This window comes from Crocodylus siamensis, chromosome 1 (genome assembly GCF_052110815.1).
Source record: "Crocodylus siamensis isolate JL-2025a chromosome 1, ASM5211081v1, whole genome shotgun sequence".
Taxonomy (NCBI): domain Eukaryota; kingdom Metazoa; phylum Chordata; order Crocodylia; family Crocodylidae; genus Crocodylus; species Crocodylus siamensis.
This window is the reverse complement of record NC_143395.1, coordinates 187,054,645-187,080,561: the sequence shown is the minus strand read 5'-3', so window position 1 is coordinate 187,080,561 and position 25,917 is coordinate 187,054,645. Positions and strand designations below refer to the sequence as shown.

General features: G+C 36.9%; 1 protein-coding gene across 6 annotated transcripts in view; it reads right to left on the bottom strand.

Annotated features, from left to right (window-relative positions):
- KIF16B (kinesin family member 16B) overlaps positions 1-25,917 on the bottom strand; it is a 261,851-nt gene that overhangs the window by 81,462 nt on the left and 154,472 nt on the right. For 4 of the 6 annotated variants that reach the window (XM_090051109.1, XM_090051148.1, XM_090051138.1 and 1 more), the window contains 7 exons: positions 24,138-24,170; positions 23,731-23,784; positions 18,348-19,706; positions 13,467-13,625; positions 12,549-12,648; positions 11,609-11,659; positions 251-373 (listed from right to left, as the gene is read on the bottom strand). In XM_090051109.1, coding sequence (XP_089907235.1) covers positions 251-373; positions 11,609-11,659; positions 12,549-12,648; positions 13,467-13,625; positions 18,348-19,706; positions 23,731-23,784; positions 24,138-24,170 — 1,879 coding nt within the window. The remainder of the gene's footprint in view (positions 1-250; positions 374-11,608; positions 11,660-12,548; positions 12,649-13,466; positions 13,626-18,347; positions 19,707-23,730; positions 23,785-24,137; positions 24,171-25,917) is intronic. The other 2 variants (XM_090051128.1, XM_090051118.1) reach the window with 2 other exon arrangements.

Here is a 25,917-nt window from a genome sequence, read left to right as displayed (position 1 = left end):
ACTAAAGTAATACATTTCCTTGTGGGAATCACTGACTAGTTCTTTAACCTGTTATTTCTCTCTTCCAGCTGCTACTTGCATTGTTTGGCTCCCACATGGTCTGTGACATCACTGTTTCGAACCTGATTGTTTGGCACAGCAAACTTGAAACCTCTGGCTTGTAAATAAGAGGCAATTCCAGAGCAATGGTATAAAAAAGCAGCTCATGCATAGAAGGCCCATTAGCAAGAGACATTTGAAAAGTACTTACCTTTATCTCAAACTCATAGTGCTCATCCTTTCCCTGCCCACAAAGGACATAGCGTGGAATACTAATTTTAATTGGGTCCTTCAGGTCCTCTGGATTTGCTCCCAGAGAGCGACAGACCATCCGCTAGCAAGTGAATATCAATTAAAGAGAACAAAGGAAAAATCAGATCAATACATAAAAAATACTTCAATTGGCCAGAAATGAGAAAGCACTCTTAGATAGTAAACAAACATAAAGGAAGTAAAGCTTGCTTCTGAAAACAAAGAAATAATTCTTTGAGAGCAAAACTGTAATCTTCATGAAAGCAAACCTGTGCATTACTTTTGGACATGCATGGAAATTGAGGTAAAATGTACTCAAAATATTATATACTCTTTGATGCAGGGGTGGGCAAATGTTTAGGGTAGAGTGCCACTTAAGGGCTTTTGATGAGCTGTTGCTGGCTGGGACCAGGATTGCAGGGTGGTGACAGTGAGGGGCTGGGTTTCAGGGCAGAGCCACAATATATGTTCCACATGACCCTGTGATGGGTGTTGGTTCCATGGGCAGAGGCTGGCATTGCCCATGGAATTGACACCTGTCACAGGGATAAGAGGGAACAGACTGCAGCTCTTCCAGAGGCCCCAATTCTGCAGTGTTATCACCCTGTGATCCTAGCCCTGCCCTGTTCCCACCCTCACCCACTTATCCTGCTCCTGGATGCCATTCCCTGCGGCCCTGTCCCAGGTCTGGGGGCAGCGAGGCTGGCTGTACACATGATGGCTCGGGCTGCACCCTGCAACTGGGCTAGGCAAGGCCAAGGGCCTGAGGGACCTGCTGAGAACCAGACAGAATCACTTTGCAGGCTAGATCTGGCCCATGGGCCATATTTTGCCCACCCCTACTCTGAAGGCATTTGCAGCTTTAATAGAAAGCATTAAACTCTGAAAATATATCATATATAAATATATGCATCGGACCTCTGCAGCTAAAATTAAAAGATTTTTTCTTTCATTTTAACAGGAGACCTGTTTATAGACATTATGCAGAGCTTGTGGCAATCTAAAACATCAAAAAAAAATCTGAAAAGATGTTAAATGTTTAAAGTGTTTATAATTTAATAACATACAGATAACACTTTAATCCACTGCCAAAACAGCTTTCTAGCATTTCCTTTAAGCCTCATTTGATTAATAAAAAACTCAAATATGACAAATGTTCATGTTTGGGACAACAAGCTGCTGTAGATTATAGACTTCTATGCAAAGTTGTTTGTAATGAGAATATTTCTTTCACTGCAAGACATATAGGATCTGCAATTGTAACCAACATCTTATTTTCCAAAATTATGTCAAAAACTAAAACATTGTTGTAGCTGAGTAGCTCCATGTTTTGCAATCTAAAAGTATCCAAAAAAGTATCTCGCTCATTTGTAATAAATACAGATACTTGGTTTATTAAGTTTGTCATTGTCTTAGTAGAAAGCGTTTGGTCTGAAAGGCTTGGTTAACTGTATTTTTATTCAAAAAATAGCACTGGGAAAAACAGAGAACTGAAATATAGATTAAAAAACTAAACTTTATTTTTTTTGTCACTTTATACATTTGTACAGAATGAAGTCACAAAAGGACAATTTATATTTACATTCCAGATGATCAATGAGCTTCAAAGCCTTCCTCACAATCATATGAGACCAGATGCAACTGTATTCTGTGTACTGTACTCCAGATCAAACCAAAAAACTATCTAGGGATCTAATTTTTGTGAAAATACTAAAAACACAGTAGAAACTATTACTGGTTTTTCATTAAATATTGAAACTTGACATTTTTTGCAGCATGATAAATTTTCATTAAAAAATCCCTAATATCTCTGCATTTATATATAAACAATGTTTAAAAACAAAGTTTTCTTTTTATTTCAGTAGATGGAATTGGTATTCATGAGAAGTGCCAGATTGACAGCCAGGAAAACCTATGTTAAAAAGACTAGAACTACACATGTAGGGGCAATATATTGTCAGCTAAGAGCTGTATCCCTGACCAGCACCAACTGGTCAAAGGGCAAGCATTGTTTAACCTTCAGCTCAGTGATTCCTTGGACTTTGCATTGGAATTGCTTATTGGGTACTTGTTTGCTTCAGTTTTGACAATGTTTTTCATGATGTGCATTTTCCTCTAACAGGAAATGAACAGAGACTATGAACTTTTTTAATTTAGGCCTCTTTTGGGTAATCTGTCCATAGATAACTTTGGTTACTACCAGTTTTGTTTAACTAGTGGCCATCTTGTGAGAAAGTATCTTTACTAATCTCAACCCCAATTTTTCTTACTATTACCTTTAAGAAGATAACTGTTCATCAAGTAGATTTTCAACATAGAAGTGAGTTTTCAGCTAAATGAAAAATATATTTTTATAAAGTATTTGCTTTCATGAAAACAACAGTTTTTATTTAATAGCCAAAATATATTTTGTGATTTTTGGCTGTCACAAACAGCAAAAAAAATGAAAACCTAAATTCCCCTCTCAACTGATTTTAATTAATATAATCTCTGAGAGGAAGAGCTGTTTATTTCCCTGATCATGATATTGAAATTTAATCTAGCAACAAAATACTACCACAAAAGCCACTCTCACAAATTGATTTTATTGTCACTCAGCTTCCTAGAAAAATGTTACTAATAAGATATTAATAGTTTAGAGAAAAATATATGATCTAAAAAAATACTCTAAAGTATTGAATAAAAAATGCCCTGAGAGATTAAATAGTATCTTTACTACTGCAAACCAGTATTATTTTAAACATAGAAGTGAAACATAAAAATACTTTAACAAAGAAAAACTTTTTCATAAAACTGTAGGATTTGTTACCTTTACAGACAAGAATACAGAAATTCTGTAATGCATTGGAATTAACAGATGTATATTCAATATTTTTGCATAATCTGAAAACCTTTATATTTAGTCATAGTCAGTCTTCATTAAGACAGCTCTCACAATTACTATCATATACTCAAATACTTTTAACTTCCAATGAGGCTCACTAGAAATATCTTCATGGTCTCGGTAAATTGATTATAGTGATTATATACGTAACTGAAATGCCACTGTGTTGTATTGAGAGAGCCCAGAAAAATTAAATGCACCCCCATCTCCCAGGAAAGAAAATTGCCCAGAAGCAAACCCCCCCCCGCCACCATTTTGAGTACTGTAACCTTCCCCATGGCATTTTTTAAAAATATACTGATTTTTGTTCAAACAAATAAAGAGGGATTTTTCCCCTTGTTGCTTAGGAATTTCTTGGTGAGAGTTGGGGTTACTGAAAACTTGCTACAACTATTTCTACCTTCATCTTAAACCATCCTATTCCATTCTGGCTTTGACCATACAAAGTTGTTTTTTTAATTGTAGTGAATAACATTTTTATGCTTTAACAGATAGGACAAACTGAAGGGATGTATGTTTGTATTAATATAGAAACTGCAGGTTAAGTTCTATGGCTAAGGACAGACATTACACACAAACCAGTTTAAGTGATCAGAAACTGGTTTAAACCTGTAACAGAACAGATGTTCAGTGCACATAAACCAGTTTGAAAATGGTTGAAACCAGCCTGAGATAAACCTGGTTGAATCCCACTTACCTGATTTGGTTCAAACTGGTTTATGCAATGTCTGCCCCAGACTCCTTGCTGGCTTAAGATAAACTAGACACCCCCAGCATCCCAGCATGCTTTCTGGGCTGGGTGAGACTCTCTGCTCCACAGCAGGGTTGGCCCCTCCCCTCTGCTCCCTGGCTGCAGCTCCAGAGACTGTGGGCTGCTTCCCCTCCCCATTCCCTACTAAGCAAGAATTCCCTGCTTCCCTCTGCCTTGCTGAGGAGATGTCTGTGTATTAGCTAACAGGCCACATGCTGGCTATGGTCTGTGCTGAATCAACAGGCAGAATCAACAAGTAGCTGGTAATGTCTCTCTGTTGTTTTTTTAACTGAATGATAAACACTGTTGTCAATTCCCTACTGGCCTAATCAGAGCCCCTGCTTGAGCCTGGCCATGCCCTGCTCCGTTCAGTGCTGTGGAAGTAAGGGAGGGCTGTTTTAGCATCCCTTGACCACTGCAGGCATGTGTTTGAATTTCTGGGATGTCCGTCCAGTTACAGAATGGATTTAGCCTAGCCAGGTTAAACTAACCTGCAAAGACTGAAGCAATTCAGGCTTTTGGAATATCTGCCCTTAGCCTATAACTTCAGAATTTCAGAGTAGTTTTTTCTGCCAAGGACAGACAGCATTTTTAACTGAATGGAGTTTATGCTCATATTCCAGGAAATATTAGCAATCCAAAGACACACACAGGAAGAAATAAAATTGGGGAAGAAGGTAAAGCTGTTGTATGCTAAGAATATCTCACATCTGGAAGAGATGCAAGGGGAAGATGATATTAAGAAACAGGAGTGCTTATGGATTAGTGCAGTTGTCATGCAACTTTTTAATCATTCTGCTAATGCTTGGTGTGTGATCTTAAAAGGAAGAGGCAAGAAGTAATTTAGAGCTGCAAAACTTCAGAAACAAGGTCAGGCTGCAAGTGCCCAAAAGATAACAGGATTCTCTGTAGTCTTGCAAGCTAGGCATCTGGCATATTTCATGGTGAGTCATCATCAAGGACCAACTTATTCTGTTCTTATTTGGAAGGGCTATGGCAATGCTAATTTCCCAGGTTGCTGGCATATTAAATACTGCAAATTAAAAATGTGAGGATCATATACAAAACTCACAATTTATGAAACTGTTTTGTCAGTCTTGTATGCCATCATGGTTACTGTAGCATGACCACTACTCAGAATGCAAATCAAAAGTCAGCATCCATTACAAAACTCAAATATATTTGCATCTTACCTTCTTCTGCTTTCAAATCATATTTTCTTCATGTTAACATGCAAAGAAAAGCCATGATTTATTACAAAACGGTAAATTTAACTGTTTAGACTAAAAACAATCTGCATATTTCTCCTTCTTAGAAGAGGGAGAGGAGTGGCATATTTGAATATTTCTCAGCAAACTAATGTTCTCTCTACATGTTATATTTGTGCTCTGATTAGAAACTTAATTGCAGCATAAATGGGGAAGGAGCTACATGTACACATAATTTACAGCACTGTAAGTGAGGAAACAAGCCATAAAAATGTTCCACATATAACACAGAACATTTTTATGGGTGGCTTGTATGGTATCTGAAACTGAATATATAGCTGGAGACTTTAAATTCTGCACCCAACATCTCTAACAGGAGGCCCGACAGTTAGAACTGGGTATCAGATCCCATTCATGTCATTAAATGATTGCGTACTAGGGTTTACAAGGTTTGCAAATAAACAGCCTACTTTTCAAGTCTGCTCTGGCTCCTTTGGATTGTTTTGGTGGTGGAAAAAAGACAAAATCTGCCTACTTGTCTCATTCAGTGTCATAAAACTATTATGCCAACCTGTGTCTGGACCTTAATATAGTAGCCTATTCACAGAAGAAAGAGTTTATTGCAAGAGTAAAACCAAACTTCAGCAATGCCTAGATCTTCTTGGGATCTAGATATAACTTAGAACAATCCTAAATTACATGGAGGATTAAGTAGGCCCCCGGGATCAAAAGAAGAAAACAGACAGCTTACAGCTACCACAGGCCCCATTTGCTAGCTCAGCCTAACATGAATAGCTCCAAATGAAGATCTAATCCCTAAACTCGACAAATCAACATGAGGAAAATAGACGTCCATCAAATTCCAATGAGAATATTCTATCAAAATTCATTTTATTAAGGCACGTCCAACCAATTCTGACCAATATTTTCTCCCTCTACAATGGATTACTGAATTTAAATTCTAGTTTTTAACCCATTAAAATATTTTCTAGAGCATCAAGTTTATCAGCTAATGAAAGAAAAGATTCATTCTGAATACAGAGTTTGATTCTTTTTTGTAGTAGGCTAGAGCATTTTATCATATTTAATACAACTGGCTGCACTAGTGAAGGAATTAAAGTGACCAGAGATCTGTATTGAAAAGTACCAGGAGGGCCTGACCACGTTTCAGCAATTGCACATATAAAGATAAGACAATGGGTTATGATGAAGTGGAAACTAAAAGGCTGAAGGGAGATTACTTCAAAATTAGTCTAGAGATTGATATTTTTAAATATTTTCATTAGTAATGTTGGCATAAATAGGAGTAATAGTGAAACTGATAATACAAAATTGGGAAGCATTAGCAATGAAAGAGGACCAGAATATCACATAGAAAGAACTGGATAACTTTAAGGACTGTAATAAAATCATAAAAATGCGTTAAACTTAAAAGTACAAATACAGTCATGAACCTTGGCACTATAGGAATGTCTGATACAAACTGATAGGCTCAGCAAGTAAAAACGAGAGAGCAGGAAAAAGATACATGTGCAAGTCAACCAAAGCATGGTTATGAGATACCTTTTGTGATCTAGCTGTGAAAAAGACAAATGAGATCTTAGAATTTTGAAGTCAATGCATTTCCAATAGAGACAGGAAACTACCAACAGCATTTTCAAGGCATTAGGAAGATCTTATCCAGTTTACTACATTCCATTCTTGTCACCAATCTTAAAAAAATAAATAAAAATGAGAAATTCAAACTGAGCAGGTAAATTGAGCAGCTACTAAATGACTGAGGGGATGGAAAGCCTGTTTTACAAGAAGGTACTAAAAGAACATTTCTTGTTTAGCCCTAACAAAATGAAGGCGAGTGGGGATATGGCTGATTTCTTTAAATACAACTGAGGATAAAGAAGTAGAAGAGATGGAAGAACTAATCACATTAGAGAATAACACTGGTACAAAAACAAATGGGTTTAAACTAGCCTTGGACAAATTTAGGCTGGAAATTCGAAGAAGGTTTCTAATCTTCAGAGAAGTGATGTTTTGAAATAGCTTTCCAAAAGCAGCAGTGCAAGCAAACATAAGGAATGGTTTGGTAGTGTTAGAAATACGAATATATTAAGTAGCTGCTTCCAATAGCAGGAGACTAATCTGCATAACTCAGGAGGCTGTTTCCTGTAGCCTACGAATTACAAAGCATTCATAATGTGATAAAACTTCTTAGCCAATGATCTAATGAAACTCTAAAGTAGTAGTACAGAGTTTTATGAAGCCATCCAAGTTCTTTCAACTAAGTTACAAAAAAACCAAACAAACCCCCAAACAAAACCAAGTATTACACTTTATACCATACTATAACAGAGTTACAGGTTGTATCTGTTTATTTTCTGTAAGTTTATATTCTTGAACATGTACTACACCCTTATGAAACAAGTGCCTTTCATGAATTACATTCAAGTACTGTTATGGGATTGCATAGAGTCTTTTAACTTTTCAGAATTACAGTTTATTATTTTCCTGTAGAAAACATGGTGCTTGAACTGAATGTAGAATAAGTACAGGAAAATACCCATGACATTAGGTAGGTCCCTATACCACTTAGCATGAGAATACTTTAAAAATGCTTTAAAATGAGATTTCATGCAGCAAAACAAGCACTATTGAGATTAATGAGGAAAACATACTATCAATTAATAACTAGTATTTTAAAAGGGCCTACTTTACCACAAAATAAGCAAAGAATTAACTCAGAAAGTTCAAACAATCTTCAGATTTTCAGTCTTATTATTTTTAGAATTTATTGCTCTCTCTTAACTGGATAAAATGTCACACACTCTAGGATAATGATGCTTCCAAACCCATAAACAAAATTAGTGGGGATGAGGCATCTACATTTTGCAATTGAGCCAACAAACACACTGAATGGATGAGCACCATGGAAGCCAGATATACAATGTATTCAAGGAATCAAAAAAAGAACTATTGAAGTAGGTAGCAATTGATGAAAGGTAGGCAAGATGTCATCTAAAACACCTGGCATAGCTAGGACAGGAGATGGAGGGGATCAGAATGTGTGGCAGAGGAAGCATTAGTGTAGCTAACAGGGGGTGACCAGGAAGCAGCCCATGACACCCACTTTGGAGCAGGACAGAAAGACTAGCTGTGGCAGCTGCCACTGATCTATGCGTTGTTGCTACCCAGGAGGAAAGGAAGAAAGCATTAGCCTAAGGAAGAAAGCATTAGCCTATGAATGCGCTTATCCACTCAGCACATGAAATAGGAACATTTTATAAATTCTTTGCCTTTTCAAAAAGTATATTACAGACCTACACAAAGCAAACAACCAACTGCTACTAGGTAAGATACACAGGAGGCCTGTCATATTGTCTTACACACACTTTTAATCACTATTTATTATTTATTTATTACTATTAGGTAAGCAAAAGTACTTTAGCCTGTACTTCTGTACTATCCAAAATGCATCTGGATCTCAACACCCAGTCAAATACATAATTAACCCAATGGCGTCTTCATCTGAACTAAAAGTTAATTTCCAGATTTCTGATGGAACCTGTGAACCCTCTTGAAAAAACGGTAGTGTAACTGTTAGTGGGGTATGCGTCTCTTTTAGGCGTGGTTTAGAAAAACTGCTTGCTGAATCAGATCCAAACTTTTTGTGTTTAGAAAAGACAAGCTCAATTTTTGTTAAATCCTCTTTATCTAGGATAGTTATACACCGGAGCTCTTTCAAAGAATACACCTGAATTTCGCTAAACTGTGAGTTTGGAGGTGAAGTACACAAAAAACTAGGAACAGGGTAAAACACACTGTCTTCCTTTATGAGTCCTATATGAGTAGGTGTAAGAACAAGTGATCTGTAGGCTATTTCTTTAGAACAGTCTATTTTCACTGTGGTATAGAGCAGTACACAAATATCTCCTAAAGGGGGTTTATAGTTTTCCATATTTTCATGGAGTAAGTAGACTAGATCAGCTAGCATAGTCCTAAATTGGCAGGACAACCGTAGGCCACTCGAAAAGAGTATGTCTGTGACTTCACACGTCCAGTCAAGTGAAAGCTGCAACAAATCCTCTTTCAGCAGCTTGTGATTTAAATAATCAGGGCTCTCTGACATGGAAATCAAAATACTCAGTATGTCACGGCATATCCTCTGAGTGAGGTGCTTGTTATAAGTAAATATCGTGAGTAAATTATCTTCGGTAGAACACAGAAGCCTGATACTCTGTCCAGCAAAACCAACTTGAATCTCCCTTATCATGGCAATTGGGATGTTATGAAAAATTGCCAGGGAATCCTGGCAATAGTCTTGCTGGTTTACTGAAACAACAGCAGCGTACAGAGTGGAACTGAACAAAAGCAAACATGCAGGCACAGGATCAGGATTTTTGCAATTGCCAACAGCAAGCCAGTATATGCCTTTTAATTCCACCATACTGACACAAATTTGGGGTAAGGCACAGATCACATGCTCCACTTGTCTTTCCGGAGAACCAGCTTGAAGCTTCAGTAATTCCTCTGGAAAGTCAACAATTGTTTGCCTTAATACAAGAGTATTTTCCGGTATTTCATTTCTAAACTCCTTAACTGAGCTTTCAGATGCATCTTTTGTGTTTATGTTTAAGACTCTGGGGAATACACACATGTTTGTATCCTCAGCTTGTGGGAGATTTTCTAGCTCAGTGGTGTCATCTCTATGAGCTTTGGCCTCAGTAGAGAGAAGCTTTGCTTGCTTTAAATCTGATTTGAAGGGCACATCTACCTGTAACTTTTTCATAAATGGCAAATTTTTAAGAAATGCTATTATTTGTGTGCATCTCTCACTTTTCTCATACTGAATGCTCATTTCTTTTATTTGGTTAATAATCTGAGTACTCCGGTGCAGCTGATTACTAGCATCTTTGTAAAGACCAGAAAGTTTGCTGAAAAGATATCCAAAACCATAGCTCTGTTCTGATCTTGTATCAGAATATGCTGCCTTTGATTTGGTGGCTATTACTGCGTTAATATCTAGGTCTTTATCAACTTGCAGATGAGAAACATAGGACTCATCTTGCATTGTCAGGTGCACCGTGTTAAATAAAACATTCTCTTCTACAGCTACTTTGGAAAGTATATTGGACTGAGGCAGATTAAAGCTAGACAGGCTGTTAGAACTAGCCTTCTCATTAGCACAGGCTAAAGGTTGTAAGGCACACATACGTTGCAAGTGGGAAGGATCAGATTCAGCCTTTGATCTGTCTTGGTCCTTAGAAGAAAACTCTGCATGTTCAACATTCTTGAGATTTGTCATTTTATGTTGTAAATGTTCCATGTTGACTACGTCTTGATTTTGCACAGAAGCATGTGTTATGTTTTGAGAATTAATGTTCACCCTATTATAAATACTATTATTGTTACTGGGATTCACTTTGTATTCACTACCAAACTGGCATGAAAAGCATTCCTGTTCTAAATCGTTCTTTTCATTCCAAACTCTTGCTTGTGATGTGAAAGGGGAAAAGATTCTTCTAGTAACAGAAAATAAATTCCACATCTCTAAATAGTCATCCTGTTTTTTGAGATCTGTCCTTGATTTTTCTCCAGTTGAATTAGAACCACTGGCGTCATCTTGAGAAAGAACCGGTAGGCTACAATGTAGCTGCCAAGGTTGTCTTTTCTGTTTAAAGCGTTAAAAGAAAAAAACAGAAGAGCTTGCTTTTTTTAAAAACAAAAAACAAAAACTGATTTGAATTTTTGTTAAATTCATTTTTAATTTTGGTAAAGTTTGTGCATTCAGAGTATATTAGAATAGAGAGACAAAATCTGATTAAGCTGATTTGAGATCTGATTCAGGAATAGTAACCCTCTTTACCCACACCCTTTTTTTCTATTTTTTTTTTACAGTATCCGTTTCACTTCTGTAACAATGTGTGTGAGTGTGTAATTTTTTTAACCTGGAACAGATTATGAAACATGAGCTTCTAAAGCATGGAGGCTGTCGTGGAAGGAAGAGGAAAATGTAGTTTGCCAAATAAAACATTGTGTTCCTAAAACATTTGGTTAAGAAATACTTTTAGATTGTCTAAAATTAGCCCTTCAGAATATAATCATGTATACTACTTCTTCAAATATAATTCTGATAGTAGAGACCACCAGACTTCAGAAGAGTTTAAGGGCTTTGAATATGAATAATTTTTGTTTCTGTTCATGAACCATTTTTGTTCTATAGATATGAGAAAGGGATACTGTTCCAAGTAAGGAATTATGAAGATTCCTCCATTCCATGCCATTCAAATAAAGTAAAAATTTTAGCCAACCTGCAGGAATCACTTTAATTTTAAAGCCTGCAAAATACACTGACTTCCCCGTTAGTCATTAATCTTGCTGTGAATTTAAAATTTTAATTATGCTGCTAAACATTAAGAAATTTAATTACGGAGCATGCCATAATTTAAAACACTCAGTTCTTTCTGACAACTAACTTACCTCATACTTCAGCTTGCGTTGAACAGTACCGTTATGAAGCTTCTCATTATCCTAAGATCCAAAAAATTCATGCAATCAAAAAAGTTTCCTTCTAATAAAAGTTACTTCAGAACTACTGATAGCAAAAAAGATCTGAAGTAATCTGTTAGCTGCCAAAATATCCATTCCTATATTTGTATTTGTTAAAATGCAACTTCATAGTTGAATAACACCACTTGCATCACAGTTCCTTGTCTTTCCCGAAGAAAACACTGCCTCAGCACTCCCCCAAAAAAGCTTTGTCCAATTTCCTTCCTGAAGGACCCCTTGAAGCCAGATTCTGGACGGCTAAGCCTCCACCTTTGAAAGCCTGGCTTCCCCAGCTACAACCATTTGAAGGATGTTTTGTTGGAAATGGCAAGTATTTTTTTCTATTCTAATTTTTTTCTTCTGTCATGAACATAAGCATGTTAAAGGCATCCAAAAACCTTCTGCATTATTTTGCAAAAGCTGAAGGCCTTTGCACCACTGATATTTTCATTTGAATATGAGAAGACAAGTTTTGCACCCAAGGTAAGATGCAACTCACAACACTCCCTCTCCCCGTGCAACACTTAAAAGATTATTGTCCACTCTACAAGAAAAATGTTGGTGAAATGGGTGAAGTCTTGTCATCTGTTTAAATCCTGACAGTTCTAAAGCCATATGTAAAATGGGGATTTACCATTGATGATAATAGTCAGCATTTTATTTCTTGATTTTAATTCCCCACTTTCCCTCAGGATAACATGAGGGGACAAAACTCGAAATTTGAAACATATTCTTCTACCCAAGTAGAATTATAACCGTTTACAGTACTGTAATTATTTAATAAACTGAAGTTATAATAAGCCAGAAAACCATGGGATTTTGTCAAAGAAATTAAAGCAACGAGTATTTTTCCTGTCTAACTCTTGCTCACCTTTAAAACTTCTGTAGATTGGGACAGGCTCATCCGGTTATCTTCATGGTGAATTTTCTGAAGACGCCTCTGAACTTCTTCTTCAATAAATGCACTCAATCTTTAAGACAGAAGTAAAAGAAAAAACAGGATATTCTTATACAGAAAACCAACAGTATTTAAAACTGTTCTTTGAACTGTTCATACACATCAAGCATTTTTAAACATAGAAAATGTAGAAAATGGTGAACAAACTTTATAGGTCCCAAGCATTTATTCTTTAACCAGCTTTATTTAACTTAGAGATAAGAAAGGTAACAACTAATTAAATAAGAGATTCAGGCAAGTCAGTAGACCACGGTATGCCATTAATAAGTGTCCATCTCCAAAATGAAATAACAGTTTTATTTTTTGTTTCTATTTCCTAGCAGTTTCTTTCTGTAACATTCCCAACATCAGTACTTTAAACAAACTGTAATAAACTTACACAGAATGAAAGTTTCAAAAGTCTATATTAAATATTGTATTCATAAGTATAAAATTAAATGAAAGGGAAAGTAATTAAATCAGTGTGTTTAACATGATGCCAGGCTGCTTTACTATAAAATAATATAATTTAATTTGCACAGGGGTAAATCAGGTAGCCACATAAGCAAATCTACACTTAGGTACAAATTTAAATCAATACAAGGCCAAGAAATCTCAAGGTCTTTATTGAATTCAGTATGTATATATAAAACAGAGTAACCTATTGATTACAAAAAATATTTCAAAACAAAAGCATTGTGATTCTATGCAATTCTAGTATGGCTTGGTAATTGAAAAATAAACCCCAATCTTGACCAGGTGTATACACACACATGCATAACTAAAATATTTGCTATGTTTTAACTGCGCTGTTTAAAGTCATGTCAAGCCTAATGAAATTAATTTACGTACCTGTCATCAACTGGCGGAATCAAATGGGACTGGGACTTTGAAGGGCTGGTAGGGGAACTGGTGAGAGAGATTCTTTCTTCTGTTGTTCCACAATAAGGTTTTTGAATACTATCACCTTCATAAATTTTCTGTTTTAGCTGCTGAATTTCCTGATCCAGCCTACAAAGAGATCTTAAAATATAACTCAAATTGTATGTTCTAACAAAAATCTTTACTGTCTGAAATACTTAATTTAGCTGTTATTTAAATTGATTTCCAAGTTCATATACATACAACAAAGAGATGCTGTAATTATATAAGGATATTATATAAGACCTTTGGAATTTCTGTAGCCATACAAATATTATACAAAAATTATATTATTATTGCATATTTAGATGGTGAAGAATACATTCATCATCTGAAAACAACTACATTAAAATGTAGGCATTTTAGTTCAATAAATCAACTTCAATAACTTTCAATATTATTAAGGGCTTACTCAACACTTTAAAGTGCGATTCATAAGTCCAGCCCATTAAAACCTTTTATGTATACACCTCAATTCAGAACTCTATATCTGATTTCAATTCTATTTCCAGTCTGAGAGAACTGGTTCAACTCACAGGACATGCCAGGATATCTCGCTGATAAAATCTGTAAAATTGTCCATAACATGCATAAATGAGATTATTTTTTCAGATGCGTCTTGTATATGAATTTGGAAATGCACTCTTAAAATAATGAGCTACAATTTGTTTTGTATTACTGAATACATCATTTTACACTTTCTGTAACAAATGTATCAGTCATGTTCATTTATATGCATAATGGATTCCTTTTTGGACATCAATAATTTTAAATTCAGCACAATAATGGGGGGAAAGATCATCACTGTAAACAAAAGGGAAATAATTTAAACAAGTAATATTTGCCTATACTACCTTTTCATAGATCCACATTTTTCAGCCATGTAACCTCCAACCTATACCATCACATTTGCTCTACCACTCTCAGAGTTCAAAAACGAATAAATGAAGAAATGAAAAACATGATGTGCTGGGTAAGGGATAAAAAAAGAACAGAAGCTGTCACTTCACTTTTGAAGTGAGGTACCCTATCAAACCACAGCCAAAACCCATGCAATTCTTTTGCCCTATATAGATACTGTAGTAACAAGGTCTCAAATTATGAGGGAAAGTTGATGGGAGACTGCATCCACAAAGATTATTGTAGTCACAGAATCACAACTACACTTACAGGAAAATGATCTATCTTTTGCCCAGTCAATAAGTGTTCTACAGGAAAAATCTATTACTTCCTGAAATGACTCACTAGCTGTGAATTTATCCTTTTGGGCAATTATTTGCCAGTTTGTGATTATTCTGACACTTTGCTACTTTTTAGTGATATTGGCCCATTAATGCAACAATAACACATGCTGTGTTGTGTTTTCTTTATTGCATTATGTAGTAAATGACAATACCTTGCCAATAAAAACAATTCTGTATGCACAAGTTAACTTGTAGTCATTACTGTCTGGCACAACATTTTGTCCTAATATACTGTCAGATGAAGTAATTTAAAAATTACTAAATTGGCAACAAACTATGAGAAGCTAGAGAATAACTGTATCCAGCTTTGAAGGACTGACAGCTCACTGCAAAGTCTTCACTTATCCTAGAGTGTTCTACCAGACCACTGGTTTTAGTGGTTTTTGAGATGGCCAACAATTATTGGAGCTTTTCTTTCCAAGAAAGAACTCTACACAAACCATGTATAGAAAGATTTCATGAAATAGATAATATACAAAGAGTTTACACAGTATCTAAAGATGTTAAAACACATTAGCAGGAAGAAGAAAAAACATTGTGTGCATATGCAGATGATTATTTGTTGAATTTATCATGCATTAATGCCCAATTAATGCCTATATACGAGTGCGGAGGCTGCTCTGACATGCTGGAATTATGTCGTCTGCTCCGATTAAATGGAGACTATCAGAGTGTGTCCATTGTCATGCTCCAGCAGCCTCCTGCATCTTGTGCATCAGCATGCCTGTGCTTAAAAATGATGGTGAGGGTGCTTGAACTAAAGCTCGTGAAACAAGCTTTAGTTCAAGCACCCCCACTGTCTTTTTTTAAGCACAGGGATGCTGATACAGGAAATGCGACAGCGCTTTAATTAGAACAGCTCTTGGAGCCACTCTAATTAAAGTGTCACCCTCCCCACTCCCAGAGCACGTGTGAAAGTGCTCCAAGAGTCCCAATGAAGTTTGGGCCTCCATTCTGCTAGATATTATTCATTCCAAACCACATGGATAGGATGACCTGAGTGCACTGAAGAATTTACAGTCTTCATAAATATAATCTCTTCAGGATTATTTGGCCATGACACTCAGAAGGAGGCAGAAACTGTGCTTATCTAGGTATAAATTACTTCCACAGCTGTCCTACATAAGCTCACCCTGGAAAGTGGGAACCTGATTATTATTTTTACAAAACCCTCTTTCTGTAAAAAGGACCCACAGTGAATGATAAGACCTCACTTCTCTCCTAACATGCCTTAAAATATAGCCCTATATCTGATGGCTGGTAAGAATTTATGCAAGTTCTTTCATCATAAGTCCAAGGAGAAAAATAAAACACATTTTAAAGAAGAGATGGAAAAGAAAAAAAATACTAGCCTGAAATCAAGCAAATGTTCAATCCTCTATGCCTTTCCTAATTAACAAATTGCCTTGATTCAGCACTTAGTTACTATTAATTTCTTTTAATTAACAGATTGAATTATTTTGTTACTTGATATACTTACACAACTTAATTTAGAAGTCAGATACAGGAACACATTCTTATGTTAAATAGGTTGATTTCTAAACAGACATTTCGGTAGCATAGCATCCTAGATATTCAAGTATTTCTTCAGGCAATAGAACACTGAAAAAAGCCTTTCAGTTTTTATAGGCAGAGGACCAATATGTTTGTAGTTTTGAATCAGGTATTATAATTACCAGTCACATCTTCAATACTGGTTACTGTTTTATTAACCCTTTAGAATCCACAATGTAGTTACACTTTTCACCCATCATCACTAAGGAATTACATTTCTCACTGAGACCAGAAAAAATGTTGCCTGATTGGTAAGGAGATCTCTTTTTCTTCTAAGAAGAAATCTGTTTTTTACTGTCATCCTACAGTAAACCACAAAGAAACAAACATTGTGTTTGTCTGCTTACTCTTTAAAAGTATGCTTGTAGATGAAACACACTGTCAGATCACTTGTGACCATCTTAAGTCTACCACAGATGTGAGTTCCAACCCTAGAACTATCTAACCTGTCACCCAATAAATAACATGTACCATTTCACACCAGGAAACAAGATCATAGGAAAGTAGGGCTGGAAGAAACCGCACAAGGCCATTTAGTCCAGCCCCCTGCTCAAACTTGTAAACATGGAGATTCCTACTGCTGCTCTGTTCTGGACTCTTTCCAACCTGTCCACATCCTCCTTGAAGTGTGAAGCTGAAAACTGGACACAGTACCCCAAGAGATGCCTAAATGTGTTGAACAGAGTGAAAGACTAATTTCCCTTGATTTGCGAGTGACACTCCGGTTAATACAGCCCAGTATGCTGTTGGCTTTTCTGAAACAAGGGCACCTGGTTGGCTCAGTCAGTTTATAGACCACTGTAAACCCCAGGTCCTTCTCCGCAGTACTGCAACCTAGCTAGTCATTCCTCAGTCTGTATTGTGCATGCAATATTCTATCCCAAGTGCACAACTTGGCATTTGTCCTTGTGGAATGTCATCTGATTGGTTGCAGACCATTTTTCCAGTCTATCCAGGTATTTCTTTACCCTAGCCCTGATATCCAGTGCATCTACAATTCCACCTTACTTAGTGTTGTCCACAAATTTGCTATGCTTGCTATCAATCTCACCATGCTAATTATTAATGACTACATTAAACAATACCAGACCTTGGAGAAACCCACTTGACACATCCTTCCAACGAGCCATTGATGATTACTTATTCAGTACAAATAATCCAAACAGTTATGTATCTACCTTACAGGACCTTCACCTAGTCTGTGTTTCCATGGCTTGTTAATGAGAATGCTGTGGCAGACAATGTCAAGACCTTGCTAAATTCTGTATGACAGTCCTCTAGCTTGCAGGTACCATGACAAAGAGTCTTTGATTAGAGTCAGCAATTATCCTTAATCTCACTGCAAAGACATACTATAGTATCACCATCAAAATGGAGTTAAAGCTGTAAAACAAAATCTATACACGTATCTTAATGACTGGTGAAGATTGCTTTTAAAAAAGGTACAGCATCATGTTACTCAACTGAATTGTCAGAATAAGGGAAATTATGTTCAAATTGAGAACTTAAATATAGTAATACACACAAATATCACATTGATAGAGATGGGATAAGGAGCAGACAAAGAACAAATACTGATTGGTGAGCAAGAAATACAGACAGTGTTCAGAGATGTACATTCAGGGAAATGCTTTTAATACAGTATGTAATACAATACTGGTAAATGGAAGAGGTTGGTTGTAGCCATGCTGGTCTAAAGACATTGGCAAGCAAGGTTCTTTGAGTAGGTGTGTCATCTTTTATTAGACCAACTGAGTAGTTGGAAACAAGTTCTTAGCAAGCTTTTGGAGGCAGTCACTCTTCTTCAGGCAGAGGCTAAAAGGTGACTGCGCCCAAAAGCTTGCTAAGAACTTGTTTCCAACTACTCAGTTGGTCTAATAAAAGATATCACACCTACTCAAAGAACCTTGCCTAGTAAATGAAAGAATCTCTCTTCCTATCTAACACACTGGGGAATAACACACACACATTTTTACACACATTCAATTAAGCTGGTGTTACCCATAATCCTCACCGTTCTCTATCTTGTTCCAAGGCTTTATGTTCAGCTTCTAGACTAGCTTGAAGACCTGCCTGTTCACTACAGCTGTTGTTCAAAGTTGCAAGTTTCTGTTTCTGCTCTTCAATTTCATTGTCTATTGTGGAACGACGCTGCAAAGCTGAGTGCCTTCTTTCCAATTTGGCCACAGCTTGTTCTAGTGCCTCTCTCTGCTGTTTTTCCCTTGATTCAAGAATTTCTTTTTCTTTTTTCCGAACTTTTTCTTCCTGACGAGCTATGTTGGCAGTGAATTCAAATGTTTCTTGAAGCTGCTGGAGCTGGTTTGTGCTGGCTCTAAACTGAGAAAGCTGTTCTTCTTTTTCTTCTATTTCTTTCTCAATTTGATAAAGAGTATTATCTAATCCTAGCAAACCTCGATCAAGGACTTCAGAAGCTCTCTGCTTTTCTTCCAGCAAAGCTGGCAAATGATTATTGGTCAGGTATTGAAGCTGACGTTCTTTATACTGGAGTGTGTATTCTGCTGGCCTTATCTTGTCAAATTCTTCAGCCAGCAGGGCAGCATCCAAGCCACTGTCTTCATCTTTCATGAGGAGATTTAACTGTTCTTCATGTTTACATTTTAAATGGTCCAGAGCTTCATGTTCATCTGCTACTTCATTTTCCAGGTGATCTCTTTGTTGAACTAAATCTTTCTCAAAAAAAGTTAACCGTTCTAGCTGCTTTCTTTTAAAGTCCATGAATTTATGCTGTGCTTTTTCTAACTCTTCACTGTCTTCGTCACCTTCAGATCTGGCTTCCTTGACTCTTAAGAGAGATTCTCTAATATCTTCAAGGTCCTTTTTCTCTTCTTCAACCCTCTGCACATCTCCTCTCTTCAGCAGTTGTATCATAACCTGTTTTTCTCTAAGTTGTTCTTCTAAGTGAGCTACCAGCATCACTTGCTCCTTTTCTTGCTCTTCAAGCCTCTTTTTTTCCAATTCCAGCTTTATATAATGTTCATCCTTTTCCTTCTTAAGTCTTTCCAATTCTCTGAAAATCTGCATTTTCTCAGCTTTTTCACTGTGATTAAGTTCCTGTAATCGCTGCAGCTCTTCCTTAACTTTAGAAAATATTTCTTCCTGTTGTTTCTTTTTCTGAAGTTCTATCTCCTGTTGTTCCCGTAGTCTTTCTTCTTCAAATTTTTCTTTTTCAGCCAACAAGTCCTTTAATCGGCTCTCAATATGAACACTTCGTCGTTTCAAGCTCTCTTCTTGCTTTTGGATCTGCTGTTGCACTATCTCTGTTTCTTTGCGCTGTGTTTCTACTTCTTGTTGCATCCTTTCCAGCTCTGCCTTGTTAGACCTTTGTTTTTCTTCCATTTCTTCGATCTGTTTCCTAAGATAAAAGAATGTGTACATGTAAGGCTTCATTTCTTCAAAACATACTTCCTTTCCTTAGAGTCATTATTTTCCTAAAAATTAACAGGGTTTGGAAGATTAACAGGGTCTTGAAGTATGAACTAGAACTCTTTAATTTTAAGTAACTTCGATTTCAATAATATGCATTTTACTTCATATTAAGAGCATAATTTAGAACCTTATATTTGCTCAGTTTCCAGAGAGAAACTGAATCTGCATGACAAACAGATCCATTATAATATTTAAATATTCTAAACCAACATTAAATGAACTTTAAATCATTGTATGAATTTATATGAAAGTAAATTCAAGCTATTTGAACTATATATATTGACCCATACTAATGATGTCTCGTACAGTAACTACATAACACTTGCTTATACTGCAGAGAAATAATCCAACAGCAGCATCATGACAGAATCAAAAGAACTGCATTGTTTAAACTAGGTGATGCTTTATTCCACCCAAATGTTACCATTAAAAAACCTATTATTACACATTGATGTATTTGGCTTTAAGTTTAGGACTAGCTACAGTATCTTTGGGAGAACATCATTCCAGCCCCCCTTATTAAAATTACAATTCTACTTCCAAAATTTCTAGTGGATCAAAATTCATTTAGAGCAAGTGATAAAAAAGCCATGCTACAGATGTATATAGCTGCATGCCTGCAGTATGAGGACTGCATAGAACCAATTGTTTAGCCTTCATTAAGAAAAGGTATTCCAATTCAGAAAAATAAGATCACAAAAGGGAATACACAGAGAAGAGCCATAACAATCTGCACTCAAATTTCACAGATATCTTTAAAACAGGGAGACATAAATAGATTATTTTCAGGGGAAATGGGATTTTTTCTATTAAAAATATCTAAAATTAAATTTTAAATGTTGAGAACTTATACCAAGGCTTGATGATATCTCATCCTATACTCATAAATAAACTTAGCAGCTGTGACATAAATGATTACATAGCCAAGTGGGTGGCAAATTGGCTAATGGGATGCACCCAGAGAGTGGTGGTGGATGGGTCAGCATTGACTTGGAAAGTGTGGGCAGTGGAGTTCCCCAAGGTTCGGTTCTTGGGCCAGTGCTGTTCAATGTCTTCATCAGTGACTTGAATCAGGGAATGGAGAGCACTCTGTCTAAACTCTCAGATGACACCAAATTATGGGATAAAGTAAACACTATTGGGAAGGGAACGAATCCAGGAGGATCTGGACAGGTTAGAGTAGTGGGCAAAACTGAACAGGATGCAGTTCAACAAGGACAAATGCAAAGTGCTGCACCTATAGAGAAGGAATCATCAACATACTTACAGGCTGGGGAATTACCCTCTCAGCAGCACTGTAGCAGAAAGGGATCTGGGAGTCATAGTTGACTCCAAGACAAACACGAGTCATCAACGTGATGAAGCAATCAGTAAATCTAACCACACCTTAACATGCATTAGCAGGTGCATCACAAACAGGTCCAGGGAGGTGATACTTTCCCTCTATGCAGCATTGGTCAGACCACAGTTGGAATACTTCATTCAGTTTTGGGTGCTACACTTCAAGAGGGATGTGGATAACCTTGAGAGGGTTCAGAGGAGGGCTACTCATACGGTTAGGGGCCTACAGGTAAGGCCCTATGAGGAGAGATTTAGGGACCTGAATCTCTTCAGCCCCCGCAAGAGAAGGCTGAGATGTGCTCTTGTGGCCACCTACAAACTCACTGGAGAGGGGCAGGGTACAGCAAAGGAATAGGAGATGCTCTGTTTACCAGGGCACCCCTTGGAATAACTAGAAATAACAGCCACAAACTGACAGAGAGCAGATTCAGGTTAGACATCAGGAAGAACTTCTTTACAGTAAAAGTTGTCAGAATTTAGAATGGTCTTCCAAAGGAGGTGGTCCACTCCCCTACCTTGGGGGTCTTTAAAAGGAGACCGGACAAGCACCTGGCTGGGGTAATCTGACCCCACTGCTTTTTCCTGCCTGGGGGTTGGACTCAATGATCTGCTGAAGTCCCTTCTGACCCTAATAATATCTATGAATACCAAAATTATTTAAATTAAAAAAATCTAAGGAACTTTTTTGTTTTTGTTTTTTTTGTTTTTAACCAAAGTTGCATTAAAAGCTCAAAAAGAAAGGGAGAAGCCACTGGCTAGGCAATTGATTTGGTTTAAATGATAAACCAGCTTAACATTAGGGGTGCACCAATAAAGATATTCTTGACTGATAATGATAGCTGATTATTAACCAGCCATAACTGCCTGATACCAATCCGATAGCTGATTTACAGGAAGGCAGCCAGGACGCTTGGAGAGCAGTGCCCTGCTGGTAATTCTGTGGGGGGAAGGGGCATGGGGGACAGAAGGGACATGAGGGGGTGCAGATCAAGGCCCTCACAGTGATGAAGGTGAGTGGGGCAGGAGCTGGGAGAGGTGCTGCCAGCCAGGGCAGTGAAGGCAACCCCAAGGCCAGCAGTAGGACAGAGCTGCATGTGGTTATCTGGGGACGTGGCAGGGTCGGGAGTGGGGGGCAGCTCTTCACCACTGCACGCACCCCCAGGTGAGGTGTGGGGGGCATGTAACCCCTAGATATGTGCATGGGGCAAGGGCAGGCTGCCCGCTTGGGGCTAGGGGCTACACCAGCCTCTTCCTGGTGGGGAACTGGGCTGGGGCTGCACTCCGAGTGGGTGGGGGAAGGTTGGGCTCAGCTGTACCCCCCCCAAGCCTTCTAGTGCCATCCGTGCTTGGGGCACCACACTCTGTGGCCTTTCCCTTGGGGGGTGGGTGGGCCCCTGGGGATGTATGCAGTGGTAGGGAGCTGTCCACATGGCCTGCACACCTTGGATGAGCTGTCTGAAGCTCCATCCTGCTCCCAGCCCCAGAGTTGCATTCACCACTGTGGCTGGGCAGCACCTGCACCAGCCCCAGCACTACTTGGTCCTTTACCATGGAGGCCTTGATCTGCCCCCCACAACCCCTTTCCCACCACAGACTTACTAGCAAGGCACTGCTCTCCAAGTTGTCAGGCTGTATTCCTAGCCATGTGCGTGCTGTGCCTGCATGCACGTACATGGCATTCGTTGGTGACATTATTGGGTACACCAGCCAAAAAAAGCCAAAGGCCGATAATGTTAATTTTCCTTTTATTGGTGCTGATCCGATAGGCTACCAACATATTGGTGCACTTCTGCTTCACATACCTGTCTCTCTTCTACTGGTGCTTTGTTCTTTTCAACATTTTATGTTTAGTTTAGTTAATTTTAGCAAGCATTCATTCCAAACTGAGAAAGCAACTAGGAAGTGCAAACAAAAGGAAAGCTTGTTTTCCTTCTACAATCTATGAATAAACACCTAGGTGCAAAAGGATGAGGTCTACTCATTCTAAAAATCTTGAATCACCTTGATTTAAAAGCTGTCAGTTCAATGTACCAATGATTCTACAATAAATCAATTATATTTACATATAACATGCAAAAAAGTTTGATAACTTTTTAAAAATTTTGTATCCAAACAAGATTAGCATGTTGGTTCATAGTTAAACTCTTTTAAAACTCTGCATTTTGCTTTATTTCACATTTTATCAAAAAAGCAACTTAACACAAGTTTAAAAAAATCATTTAGCAAATAAAAATGTAATTTTCTAACATAATATATAAAAACTAAGAATGTAACTAAATGTAAGGACAAATGTTATAATGCCTTTTACATACACACACACACACACACACTCATATTAGTGAGCAAAAAGCAGCACTGTATTTAATGTAAAGTTTATATTTACATTAAATTCATCATCTTAATAGCTAATATTTTATGAAAATCATACTGTGTTTAGGAAAAGAACTACAGCATGCTCATTCAAAAGAAAATGAATATCAATGTGTTAAAATTAATATTTCTTGCTCATTGATTTAAATCACGATTCAAAATCAATTATTTATTTCACACTGATTTTAAATCGGTTTATTCTTTCACACACACACACAAACCCGGTGGGGATAAATTACCTTTTACATTCTAATTTTTCTAGCTCTTCTCGTTGCTGTCTCTCAAATTCTAGTCTAGTGAAAAGGAAAAGAGTTTGGAAAATGAGTATTATTCATTGACAATTTTTACAGAAACTGAACATGGCAAATTATAAAAATAGGTGCATTTCAAAATTAACAATAATTTTGACAGGTTTTACAAAAATTTACTATGTGCTACAATAACTGAAAAAGTTTCCTTAAATAAGGTTACAAATTAGATTTTGTGCTGCTTGGCACTTGCACAGAAGCTGAAAGAAGTAAATGTATTTCTTGGAAGAAACTACTTAAATAGTAAAGTTAAACAAGACAGATAACTGATTAGCAAAGACCCTGCTAGTTAACTACATGCAGACAAGGCAATCAATATAGAAATTGAGTTTCTCTACCTTAAACAGATTGGTCCTTTTACAGGGAAAAGACTGTCACAGGAGGTAGAGAGAAACAAAGTGATCAATTAAGAAAGGGATTTATAGAAAAAAAACCCAAAAAAACACACATTTAGAGAAAAGCAATAAAGACTATTTTAAAGCCACCAACATTTTGCTTTATGAAAGGTTAGGTTTGTTAGGTCTACATAGTTCAAAACAGTCATTCATGCTGTAACTCCAGGTTATAGTTAATTAATATTTTTTTTCCTTATACAACATGTTTTTCCTATGCCAGTGACTGTTACTTAATAAATTGCAGAACACAAATATTAACTGGTTCCTTATCTGAATAGGAAGACTTTCTGAATTTCAAGAAGACCGAAGTGAAGAATGAATACAATTTTTTTTCAATGAATAAGCCAACAATAATTGTAATACTATTAACATAAGATGTAAGGCAGACCTAAAAGATATTTAAATATAGGTTATGGTATAACCCCATTTATCTAAAGTATTTCAGGATAAGAAAATATTTGAATTAGAATTTCTTTTGAAGAACTGGAATGTTTAATTTTCTATATGCTAGTGCAGTATAATGTTACAACAGAAAATGGCAGGATCCTATAATTTTATATATGGGACTTCTATGTATTTAAATTATTTAAAATTGAAGATTTAAAAAAAAATATTGGGCAATGAGTCATATGAAAGGTCATAACACACATTTTGATAAAACAGATTTTCAAATTAAAGGTCTGCTTTAACAGTTCATATATCAGAGACATACATATGCACATATAGTTTCATTTATTTACTCGTTTCATCTATGAAATATACATAAAACAAATAAACAAGTAAAAGTCTATACGTAGGCACGCATAGCTATAGTATATTATTCAACCAAAGACCTTTAATTTGAAAATCCATACACATATATGTATAATGTGTGTGCTTCCATGTATATGTATCACACACACACACACATGTGTGTAGGGGGGTGCATGTATATATATAAAAACAAATGGATTATATAATACAAATAGGTGAAACAAGAAAACCAGTTAAAGTATATATATGTCTGTGTCTAATACACGATCACAGAAATGTAGGGCAGGAAAGGATCTCATGTCATCTAGTTTTGCTCCCTGTTTGGGACAGGATCATCCCTGACTAAACCATCCCAGCCAGGTGTCTGTCTAAACTGCTTTTGAAAACTCCCAAGAATTCCTAGGAAATTCTACAATTTCTCTAGGTAGCCTGTTTCAATGCCTCACCACCCTCATAGTCAGAAAGTTCCTCCTAATCTCCAGCTTAAATTTCCCCTGCTTGAGGCCAACACTTCTAGTCTTGTTCTTTATGGCCACAGAGAAAACTCCATTTCTATCCTTTCTGTAATTGTCCTTCACGTATTTAAAGACAGTTATCAAATCCCCACCATGACGTTCCTCCATACTAAATAATACTAGTTCTGTCAGCTTTTCCTCATAAGTCTTGCCTCCTAGGCCCTTAATCATTTTTATTGTTCTATGCTGGACTCATTCCAAATTGTGTGCAACCTTGAAGTACGAGGCCCAAAACTGGATACAGTACTCCATGTGAAACTTCACCAGTGCTGAATAGAGTGGAAGAATCACCTCTTGATCTGTAAGTGACATTTCTGTTAATACAATCCAGGATGCTGCTATTTTTTTTTTTTTTTGCAACAAAAGTACACTGTTGACTCATAGTCATTTTATAATCTATTATAACCCCCAGGTCCTTTTGCATAGAAATGCAACCTAGCCAACCAATCTGTAAT